The sequence below is a fragment of the Dermacentor variabilis genome, chromosome 1 (assembly GCF_050947875.1).
Source record: "Dermacentor variabilis isolate Ectoservices chromosome 1, ASM5094787v1, whole genome shotgun sequence".
NCBI classification, from domain to species: domain Eukaryota; kingdom Metazoa; phylum Arthropoda; class Arachnida; order Ixodida; family Ixodidae; genus Dermacentor; species Dermacentor variabilis.
The window spans coordinates 252,981,064-252,993,295 of record NC_134568.1 but is presented as its reverse complement, the minus strand read 5'-3'; the positions used below and the strand labels follow the sequence as shown (position 1 = coordinate 252,993,295).

General features: G+C 46.3%; 1 protein-coding gene across 1 annotated transcript in view; it reads right to left on the bottom strand.

Annotated features, from left to right (window-relative positions):
• Positions 1–12,232, bottom strand: part of LOC142561097 (ubiquitin carboxyl-terminal hydrolase 10-like) — a 102,321-nt gene that overhangs the window by 36,274 nt on the left and 53,815 nt on the right. Inside the window, exon 9 of the mRNA XM_075673422.1 lies at positions 12,070–12,176. Within this exon, the coding sequence (XP_075529537.1) occupies positions 12,070–12,176 (107 nt within the window). The remainder of the gene's footprint in view (positions 1–12,069; positions 12,177–12,232) is intronic.

Genomic DNA, 12,232 nt, shown 5'->3' with positions numbered 1-12,232 from the left:
ATGGGCCCTTTAGGAACCACATAGAGCGATGGAATGAAAATGTTAGGCATAACGTTAAGAGACAAAGAGGGCAGTGTGGATTAGAGAGCAAATGAGGGTAAAGTAAATTCTAGTTAACATTAACCCTTTGACGGCCAATGACGTAAATATACGGTGCCTCAAAAAAGTCCAAAGTGGTAGACGCCGTATATTTAATGCGCCGTCTGTACATTTAAAATAGACATCAATTTCTTAACTTTTTCTTTTCTGGCATGTGCTGCTACTATGTGGGAATACAGAGAATTTTTTTCTCGTGCCTCCCTTTCTCAGTTTTCATTGCACTGCTTGTTTTAGAGCTAGTTTACTCCGGCGCATCTATATACTACCGTTCGCGAATGGCGTGCGGATGGGCGGGTGGTTTCGGCTTCTTGCACTCTCAAAACTGATGGCTATCTCGTTACTAATTGTTCAAAGGGCAACCGCCTGTTTCTCGCTCATTTAGTGCTCACACGGGTGCGTATAGAAAGGACGCTGCCGGGCATGCTTTTTTTTTTTTTTTTTTAAGACTGGAAAGCTGACTCTGGTTGGGGATAAGATGAAGCGGAAGTTTGTCGCACGTTTTGTTTTTTTGGCTGGCACACAACCACAGCTTTCTTGAGAGCGCTCACCTACACAGTTCGATTACGCTATGGACGTAAATATTAGTGTAAGAGAAGGAACATTCGACATTTGCGAAATATTCTCGTGTGCACATTTTCTAAGCATTACATGTACAACAATGCATGAAATTTCTCATTCTTATCAGTTTATTTAATTTTTCAAATGTTGTTAATCACCAATCAACAGTACATATATACAGTGAACTTTCACTTGAGCGAACTTCAAGGGACCGAAGGAAATAGTTCACTTAATTGAAAGTTCGCAAAACTGAATATTCACTAGACCAACATAAGACATGGCATACAGTCACAAGTTTGAAGTGCAATTCATGGAGCAAAAGACATGACATCCATAGTGTTAGAAATGTGTGAAATGGAATTTGTACTTATCAACAAGTACAAGGTTCATAACAGTTATAATGCTACCTTTCTCACTTAGAAAAAAGAAATATGTAATCTTCTTCTGCACTTGTACTTTTAAAGCACAGGAAGTAACAAACCTGTCCAAAGAGTCAATGTTTTTGTACACTTCTTCTGGCACAGCTTGCTGTTGAGACACAAAGTCTCTCAACTTTCCAGTGTACCCTACAACCTCAGCTAATTATAGGGCTTGAAACTGGCTCGGCAGTTGCCTCTTCTTCGTCTTCTTTGAAAGAAAGAGACGACCATGCCACGACTAGCCGGTCGAAAAGAAACGCACACCACGTGGTTTGTGGTGCGACAGATCGCCGCTTTGCTCTGGCGGCGTTGTAAGCCAGCGATGTTACTATGTTCAAGGCCTTTGAGATTGCGTGCTTGCTCGTTTTGTGTGGGTGATCTCGGAGGCCATGCCTCGTTGCCATTCGTTTTCCGCGCCGCCACTTTGCCCCAGGGGCGCTGTAGCGCCAGCGATGTTTAATTGCCGCTGGAGCGGTGGTTTGAAGAGGGCAGGCATCAGTTCTGATCTTAAACATAAGCCTTGGTCCTCTGAGCGAGTTCGTTAAACTGAAATATTGGCTGTTCTGAAATTTGTTTAAGTGAAACATTTTTGCATAGAATCTATAAGAAAACTGCCGGGGATTTTTAAAAAGTTTGTTATTCTGAAATATTCGATAAACCGACGTTCATAGAACTGAGAGTTTACTGTACCAACAAAATATTTTTTTCTCACTTTACGGTTACCCTAGAAAAATTACGGTAAATATTTTTTCGAAATACGTCCCTCAGAATTGGAATCTGCAATAAAAAAAAATCGACCCTCAAGGGGTTAAGAGAAAATGTTTAGCTAGGTAGGCAACATAATGCATAGGGCAGATACACAGTGTATGAACAGTTACAGAATGGGTGTTAAAGGAAGGGAAGTACAGAATATTAGGTGAAGTGATGAAATTAGCAGACTCACAGGCGCAAGTTGGAATTAGCTAGTGCAAGATAGGGGCACAGTCGCCGACCGTTTATTCGGACCTCACGGGGACTGCAGAAATGTCCAAATAAACAGGTGTCCGAAAAAGCAGATTAAGAAAAAAAAAAATCCTTTATTTCCACGCACTTATTCGGGCTCGGCAGTAGGCTTGAAGAAATCGTGAATACGACGTTGCACGCTGTCCCGTTTACGTGCATCAGATGAGCCTGAACCTCGGAGAGGGTCGTATGGTCACTATAGGCAGCTCAAAGCACAGTCACTGCTTGTGCACGCTCCGCATGCGATGGCAGCGTTGCGCATGGTGCGTCATCTTCAGACTCGGAGTCCTCGTCCGGCGGAGCAGAAGAAACCCGACGAATGATCTCGCCATCATCGAGTTCTTCGCATGTCAGTACAGCAGCGCGAGCACCTGTGAAACTTTCAAATAAGACGGTGTCCAGAACCACTGCACAGGTCTCGGCAGAACACTTTTGCCGTCAGTAGGGTGCACATCGGAAGGCGACAAATCCTAGGCTCCCGGCACCCGCTTGCCGGCATTCCCCAGTGCAGTCTGCGCGGGCACTGTCGGTGCCATTAGACACTTGATGCTATGTTTCCGTATGCCACGTTGCATCACTGCAACCTCGACACAGCACACAAAGCAAACATCACCACGCCATCACGCCGATACCAGCCGCACAAACGAAAAACGTGGCCTACTCGCAGTGTCGTGCAGGAAGAAACAAACAAATCAGCTGTTGGATTGTCTTGACATGGCTTACTAAGCTGAGACCGGAACTGCTGTAGCCACGAACCAGGCAGAAACAATGATGAGCAGGGATTTGCAGTAGCGCCACTTCGTGGGGCAGCAAGGAGGCTCCGTTCAAAACAAAAATGGCATTCAAAAAGTCGAACCTTGCACCGGTCAGAGTCGGTGCATGGTGCTTTTGATCGAGTTGGCTCAAGGAGTGTCTGAAAAATCCGACAAGAGGTTGCAAGATGTCCGAACTTTCTGCAGTTGTTATACATTATGGTCTATGGTGAGAATGGCGGTGCAGCGAAGCAGACCAAATAATCGAGCATGTCCAAATTTTTGGAGTCCGAAAAATCAGTCCGCAACTGTAATTGGAGATCGTTGGGAGAGGCCTTCGTCCTGCAGTGAACATAAATACAGTGAAACCTCGTTAAACCGTAGTTGGCCGGAGCTCGGGAAAGGTACGACTAAACGGTAGTACTGTTTAACCGAATAGCATGATATCGCCCACTTACCTGTCGAAAACTGAACTCAGAGAGAGTGCGATGAAAGGGGAAAAAACATGCAGTATTTATTCACTTCGCGCGACAAAAGCGTTATTTTCGTTTGATGCCGCGGCGGCCTAGCACGCCGACGACAGCGGCCTCAAACTTACTGAAGCTGCGTACCAGCTTTTCAGCCAGCCCCCTCTACTCGGCAAACACTCGCATGGCAGATTCCTCGTTGGCGTTACGTATTCACCGTGCACGTGCGCAGTAGTGCTGCAGAAGTCCCGGGGGCGCCTTTTTCATTACGGGTGCCGGAGTTTGGAATAATTTTCATTTGGAATAGAGTTACGTTATCGCGCCCCTATTGTCGTCGCGACGATTGCATTCATGAGGCTGACGCAACGCGCAGCTTATGCCACTGTCAGGCCTGAATCGCCCGTGCTATCGCTTTCCGTGTCGTCCTCGTCACTGTCGCTAGTCGACACTTCGGCAACAACAGAGGCAACCATGGCGAAAAGTCGAACCTCGAAGCCGACATATCTTTGCGGTCGCAGCAGCGCTGCCGAGCAACTTCGCATTCCAAATGCCACACACTGTAGTCAACAGCAGATCCCTGTTGCGTGTCAGCGCAGACTTCTTCGTGTCACGTTCGATAGCACGGACGATGTCTAATTTTTCTTCTATGCTTAGCACCCGGCGTCTTTTTTATCCAAGCTTCGGAACGACGCGCGTCCTCGCTAGCACGACGCCATAACGCTCTCTGGCACCGCGTCGAAATGATGTTGACGTTGATCTGGCTTCACGAGCAAACGCACAGGGCGCTTGGAGGCCGTTGTTCCGACCTCTGAGGAGTGTTGTTCTGCCAGGCCGCTCGATGGAGACGGCGCAGCGCCGTGTTTGCGCAACGAAAAGTTCAAACGCTACGTTTTAACCGATGCGTACGCAGTAAGCTGGTACGGTTTATGCGGATACAAAACACATTATGTTCAATGGCCGCTGAGTCAGGGATTTGACTTTACTACTTTTAAAACGAAACTACTGTTTAAGCGGGTACGGTTTAACGAGGTTTTACTGTATAGGCTGATGATTATGAGAGAATATCTGGTGAACACTGGGACTTTATAGAGTAGAGCCTCCGAAATTAATTTTGGTGTGCACTGCTTGAATTGTCGTGGCTAAATTTGATATTGGCATGCAATGCGAACTGGGGGGCTAACCTTCCCACAACAGGGGCACCGATACTGTGATGGAGATGACATTGCAGAGGTCCTAAAGAAAATAAAGCCAGTGCCAAGTAGAATATTCCCGAATGTCTAAAGCACTAAATTTGCCTGAAACACAGGACATCAAGAACGCCGCAAGATGCTGTGACCCAGGCTGCTGTAAAAAGACTCGAGATAGTAGCATCGCACATCTTGTGTTGTGCATGTTTGGAATGAGGCTCACTGCAGTTATTTCTTATAATTTCACTGGATGATAATGAAACGAAAATGATCAAGAATTAAGCCCGGAGTGACTACCACGATGACATTTCTGAAGACCCTGAGTTTTCCAGGTTTTCCCTGGGTGCCACTGCAATATTACGAGTGACACAAAACTGTTTTATGTCAAGACAGGTTGACACTACGTTGCCAAATGCTTTCACTCTCTAGTCAGCATGTTGAAAAGTAAAAAAACGTCTTAATCCAGTTTGAATATTAAGGAGTAGTGTTTATTTTATTTCAAAAGAAAACAGAAGGGAGGGGATAGTAAAATGCACAGTGAATAAAATATCCTGGAGCAAGGTGGACGAGTTGGTGAGCATTCATTGTTCTCTTGGCAACAGCATAAAGGGACAGACAAAAGGAAGAAACACGACAACACGGACGCCCGCGTTGTCGTGTTTCTTCCTTTTGTCTGTGTCCCTTCGTGCTGTTGCCAAGAGAACGATGTGCCCTGGCATACCTTTAGCCCACGCACAACGCTGTTGCGTTTCACTGCTTTAAAGAGTTTATTTTGGTTTGGGGAGAGGGACACCTGCATCTCGGCTTCAGCCAACACTTTCTTTTTTGAGCTCAAACTCCTTCAAAGAAGCAGCGGCACACTTCCTTTCCCGTTCATTCCTTAATGCGTGGGACCTTTCTGTTCTCGTTCTCTTTGCGGCGCGTGTTTGCTCCACAGACCATTTGAAGAATCCTCTTGGTCAGGTGTACAGTCAACGTTCCATTTTTTGGACTCCCTAGGGGCCGTGAAAACGTCCGAAAAATTGGGCAGATTGAAAAAAAGAATGCATGTCTTTGCCCTTAAGAGCTGAAGATGCCACAGGCACATCTGAAACAGATCCGAAGACCTGCTTATTAGGCATATCGGTGCTCGTACTTGTGACAGGAGATGGCGGGTGCACACACATATAATTAAGGAATGCATACCGTGCTCCATGATTACTGCCCCTTCCCACACTCATGCTCCACCACACTACTTTTGCGTATGCTTCACCGCATAACATTGTTTTATTGAGGCTAAGCCGATTTTCAGAAACTGGCTTATGCAACGTGTCATGCTTTCTGAGCTTCGAAGCCAATCGAGAGGACCCCAAAGGCAGAGTCTGTGCCATTGCTGACAGCGACAGATTTTGTTCAATTAAAAACATGGCACAGAATGGCAAGCTTAAAGGGACACTAAAGGTTACTATCAAGTGAACGTGGACTGTTGAAATACCATCCCAGAAACCTCGAAACGCATGTTTCGTGCCAAGGAGAGACTTATTTTAAGAGAAAATGCGTTCTGAAGCGTCCGCGTACCTCTAGCGCAGATCAAATCGCCCGCCCTCCGATCGAGGAGTACTGACATCATGGTCTCATAGTGACGTTGCGCCATCGGTGAGTACAACGGCGTCCGCAGACGGCGCTACGGCTTTTCTGCGCAAAACGCAAACGCACACCCAGAAACAGAGCCAAGATAGAGTCGACAGCAGAGCGAAAGCAGGAGTATGGTGGCTAGCGGAAGGAGAAACGCGCGACCATAAGCCGGTACTTTATTCTACAACGCAAACTTCGACGCTCGTCGCAATGGACCCTTACGACAGATTGGCTCGCGATGCTGGGCTCAACTTCAGCGATTTGAGCACTGACGAGCGCGACCTGCTGCTGAGGGCTCGCGCTGCCGGCGGCCTCGACACCGGCTCTCCAGAGCGGGAAAGCAATGAGGGCTTCCCACGACATCACAAGGACGTGGCATTCTCACTGCTTGTTCGACATGAAAGTTTCGCGAGCCAGCAGAACCCGCACAGCACGATGCGATAACGAAACTACTGAAACTCCAAAGCGTGCGCGGCGCAGAGTCGAGCGCGCAGAGTTGAGCGAAAACGAAACCTTTCGACCACCCATACTACAGAAGGGTAACGTCAAAATGTTATTTTTTCTTAGAATCGAATAGACGTAGACAAGTAGCATTTTCTTCCGTCTTATAATCTAATGAAATGATATTTTCAGTATGAGTAGTTGAGTATTAGTAACACAAATTATGAGGAGTGCTTTCGTCATCGGGCTAGTACCGGAATGTCGCTGGGGGGTCTCAAATTGTGTCATGCATTTACCTCAATTTCTCGGTTACTAAAGCTCTGTTCGCGATTATATTGACGCCTTAGACGTTCTAGAACATTGCTCTACCACTTTAACTTGACTTTCTGGTAACCTTTAGTGTCCCTTTTAATAGCGAACGATGAAGCAGCTAGGCCTAGCGTTGCAGCGTTAGTGGCTACAGGTGCCAGCGGATCTACGTGCGCGGTTTAAGGCAGCAAGGTAAACAAAATGGCGATGATGGTGGCTTTGACTAATGACGTTTCGGACCTGCTGCCATGGAAAATTTCAGAGAATCAGAGAGTGTTCTTGCGCCCGAAATTTCAGACATTTTTATACATTGACTATTGGGTACGTGGTGGTGTCCTGAACCCGCCCAAATTATAGGGCGCCCGGAAAGTCAATCGTCAACTGTACACTGGCAACTCCTCCAATCGATGACACGGCGTCAAAGAATATTTGTTACGATTCCTCCGTCCGACTCGAGGCAGCATTACTGCGACTTTCGTTCCCTTTCAATAAAATTCCAGCTAATTTTCAATAGAATCACAAATTCCCTGAGTTTCCCCCGAGTATTTCCAGACTATTTAAAATCCCTGAAAATTCCTGTTTTTCCCGGTTGGTAGACACCGTGAAGCCCCATCGCGTTTCTGTTTGAAAGCTGTGTTACTACAATCACACAGAAAAAAATTGAACTACAGGAAGGAAGGCAATATATGTGTAACCAAGTTTTTTTTTCTTTGTTTTGTTCTACGACTTTCCTATGCACATTAGCAATGAAGGCAAAACCGTGAAAATAGTGTACGCTTGAGCCCCCGCATCGCCTTATGTACTGGACATGTGCAGTGTGTATCACAAAATGCTAAGTCCTTATATTAGATGATAATAATTGGAGTTTATTGGCACAAGGGCCAGAAGTGGCGAAAGAGTGCCAAGTGTCCTTACGTTTGCTGCACTACACTATACTATAATTCTTCAATAGCTGATTATTCATTGCAAGATACAGAGAGCACTGCCATTTCACTTTCACGAAGGTTCTATGAATGGTGCCATGCCAGATGGCAGGAGAAAGGAAGGTCCCGAGCAATGTTCAAGAGATAAGGAAAAGGTTTATATACAAATGTACATGATAGAGTTTTACAGAAATGGCTCGATCTCACGGAGCATACTACATGCTAAAGTCTTTGCATGTCTGAGCCTCCTTTACAGCAGCCCAGACCGGCTTTTTATCCCATTTACTTCCCCTTTTCACTCATCGAGGTAATTAACTGTTCTTCATGGCCAATCACAAAAGCCGAACCATTCACAATATCCCACCCCCATGACGTCCCACCTTTTTGCCAGACTCCCTGGTCTCCAACGTTACACAATCGCCCCTGCATAGAAGGCAACCACAAGGCGAACTGTGAACCTGATGTCGATGCCTTTCCCACGGAAGCCCTCGACAATGGCCCTTTTCATCAATTAGTGGCCTCTTCAGGACAGTCAATCTGTCAGGATAGGGAAACTGGCCTCCGCGGTAGTCCGAGGGCGGCATTGTCCTGAAGTGTGCTGTCACTTTACGTGTCACCGTGGGCACCAGGTCCGGCTGTAGTCAGGGTGGGCACTCTCCTCGCCCGTCACCTCTGGGCGGTCGAAAAGCCAATGATATCAAACATAATTCTTGTGTGTCAGACTCAGGTGACGCTGATTTAGTTGCCTCGAATAAACAATGAAGCATGAATATAACTCCACAGCTGGAAGACTGCCGCTGAAGCATGCTTTGTTCCGAGGGATCGCCACGCACAACACTGGTAGATTTGACAGCCAAAATTACTCTCAGCCAGCTGCTGTCATGAAACTGGGCAATGGGGAAACAGAACAATGGATGGCATGGTATGCGGTATGCAGTCCTGTGTAAACGTTGAGGTACTTCTAGTTTCCAGAGAGGTTTCAGCTGTTTTGGTACGAGACGTACATACTGCAGTCATGTAGATTGGGAATGCATTGCCATTTTTCAAGTTCGTGGCTGAATTCAACGTTTATAGAAGCAGAGTTGCAAGGAGCATCGCCTGGCACCTTCAATGTTGGTAAGTGGCGTCCAAAACGCAGCGACAATGGCATTTTTCTGGCTCCTGCAATTACTTCCGGCGTTTGCAGTACACAAAAGCATGGCCTTCAGGATCAGCTTTCATAACTCTTCTCTGGACCTGAGATTTTGACACCACCCATATTTCAGGCGCTAGTCGGAGCACCAAAGGTCAAGAGTCCTGTTGCCCTGCTCAAAAACTGCGGCCAATTTTGGAAATTAGCCAATAAGTGGCAGGCTAGCTACTCGAATTGTTTTGTTAAATTAATTTACAAACTTTAGAGAGTGCAAATATGGATGCACTGCTGAAGCAAACTACCCTGTATGGATACGCGGCTTGCACCATCAGCACAACTGTACTACGAATTAAACATGAACATACCCTGCTGCATGTCCGTTACAATACCAATCGTCATACGAGGGCAATGGGCCAGGCAGACTTGTTTCGGATATTGGAACAGATTACATGTTCGAACCAATTGCTCTCGCTTATCAACCACACTAAAAAGTTTGCGCACCTTTTCTTCAATACCGATTACTGTTGTGCCTCCTCACGGCCTCCTCGTTCTCGACCCTTCCCCTTAAGCTGCTGCTATGGTGACTGCCGACACTACACACAGACTTAGTTTCGAAAGCAGCTCTCATCTGAGTCCATATCCACTCATGAGTAACCGTGTGAGCCTGAATGAAATGCTTTCAGCGCAGAACCTCAAACTGCACAGTGACAGGCCATGTGTGCTGCTGCCGCCGTAAATGGTCCTTCTGCAAGTGCAGGTGTAGTGTGCAGTGGTTTTGCTCAATTCAAACTGTAATGCAAAAAATCCATCCAAGCAGAGGTTGGGGTTGTATTTGTTTTGGCAGCTCATGGAATACTAAAAGGCCGTTCAAGAAAGTCCTTGTCTATAAGAAGACATAGCGGTGCTGTATCTCCACTTTGGCATTCTATGACCTTTCAGTCAGTGAAAGATCTGAGTGTCATCCACGCTTTCTTCTAGAATTCATATCGGACCGGAAGGCCTTTTGCATTCTTGAAGCCGAGTGGTGATCTGCTCTTGCCGATAACAAACAACCAAAGTTTGCACGAGCCATCCATATGTCATCAATATCCATATGCACAACCAGCAAAACCGAAAGGATGTGCAAAAATATTGTGGTTTAAAATTTGCCAGCATTAAATATTTCCGATGACTCGAGAAGCAAGCCAATTTCAACATAAGTGCACTTGCAAGGGTGCGGCGGATTGTTCAATATACAGTGAAACAACCTTACTATGAACACCAGATTAATGAACTTTTCAGAAATTCCCTGCTGACTTCTCATAGCTTCAAAGTAAAAATATTTCAGTACTACAAACTTCAGAATACTGAACTTTTCAGAATAACTATCGTTATTCAGTTCCCCTGTGATGTGAACGCCTCAGTACTACAAACTAATATTCCGAAATCTGGGGCTTGTTACATTTCCGTGTACCCTTCATGGCAATAAAACAGTAGGCTAGCAGACGACTAGGCGCAGAAACTGGGCGTTGCGGTGTCTGGGTTCCTGAATCCTGAGATGGTGCCGCCCGAGAGACAGAGATAGAAAAGCGGGTGACTAGAGGCAACGGAGGTGACGGAGGTTGCGAGCGCATGCTCCGCCCAGAAAAGTGTTGCCTAGCAACTGAGGCGAATTCTATTCCTTCTTTCACCGTTCTTTCTGCGGCCGTGCTAGGTATGCTTGCGGTGAAATTGCATTTCCGTACTCGAGGGGATGGAAAGTGCCACATGGTGGCACTTTGCACCTTCCAAAAAATGTGGTTTTGGTGCAGTTGTGCTTTGACATAGTTAACGTGTCCGCCTCGAATGAAGACAGTTGTGGTGTCCACGGCAAGAAATGTGAAAAACAAACAAAACGCAAGAAACCGTGCGCTTTGGAGGCGACATGGAGCTAACTTTTTGTCGGTAATTTTCTCGGCGTCAGCGTCTGTTTTGCACGCGTCACTCTTATTTTACGGTGCTTCAGTGGTGCGTGGATGCGGAATTTATGGAAAACAGCAACAGCGCGTGCCAAGAGCCAACAGCGACATTTTCACGGATAGCTCATATGGTGACAACTTGACGGCCAGAATGGTTGATTTTGGGGCTTTCACTACAATAATCTTTCAGAATAACAAAATTTACCACGGTCCCCTGAAGTTCGTTACATCAAGATTTCACTGTATGTGCAGTATATTCTATACTTTGGCATGGGATTTTGAAGTGGATTTTACAACTGTTCGATAGAGACAATAATTCAATATGTCCGAGTTTGAAGTTTGCCTTTAATGGATCGTGCTACAACGGACTATATCGGCTGCAGCGAATGAAATTGATGGCAACTTTTTTTTTCTGAATTGGGTGTATAAAACGGACTTTTGCCACGTCTACACGGGCTGACAACTGACTCGCGAGGGTCAGCCGACGATCGTGGCTCAATGTAGCGAGAGCGAGGGGTGGGAGGCGGGGCGGAAACGCACCCACTGCTTTTGGTGCGGCCACTGTCTTGAAAGCGATCTGCGATGTGAACGAAGTGCACACCTGCGCGGGTCCCATCTTCAAAGCAGTCTGCGATGTGGACAAAGTGCACCCAGTGCCAGTAGTTTCGTATGTGCTGTGCTTTTGACGTGTAGCTCATGTTGAAGCGAGACAGTACAAGCGTAAGTTCGCTCCCTGTGGCTGCTGTGCTTATCTTGCCTAATTTCCTATCACACTCGATGCTTCGCCTTTTGGCCAACACTGAGACTTACTTATGTTCAGTATGTGTTGCAATTTAACTGGCTCACCGACATCCACAGTTTTGGCTAATCACATTGCACTTCTGAGGGGATGACTCCACACAGACTGGAATAAGAACATGGCCGGATCTAGTTGTGCATAATGCCAGATTTAGAAGCTGGCAGTATGCACAGAAGACGCGAATGCTATGTCTCGCAACACATGGCAATATCAAAACTGAGATAAACCTGGAATACAAGTTTAGGAGATCATGGGTCATAACCTGCTATTTATAAAGAAATGCTATTCTGGGGCTAAAACCAGAAAAGCTTAAGAGTCCAGAATATCATTAGAGCTAGGTGGAGCTTAGTATGGCATCAGCTTTTCACCATCAGAGCATTGCACTGCTTCTAGCAGGCATCTAAGGTTTCTAAAGCAAAAGGATACTCACAGGCACTCCAAGAGAGGTGTTCCATTGGAACCAGGCATGCCAGGTACCAGAGGCAAGCTGCACAGCAGGTTGTAGAAAGCTGGACAAGCCAATAAGGCTTGGAGGTTCTAAATATCTACATCAAGAAAAACACTCATCTTGCAAACATTACACCTTAGAGTGT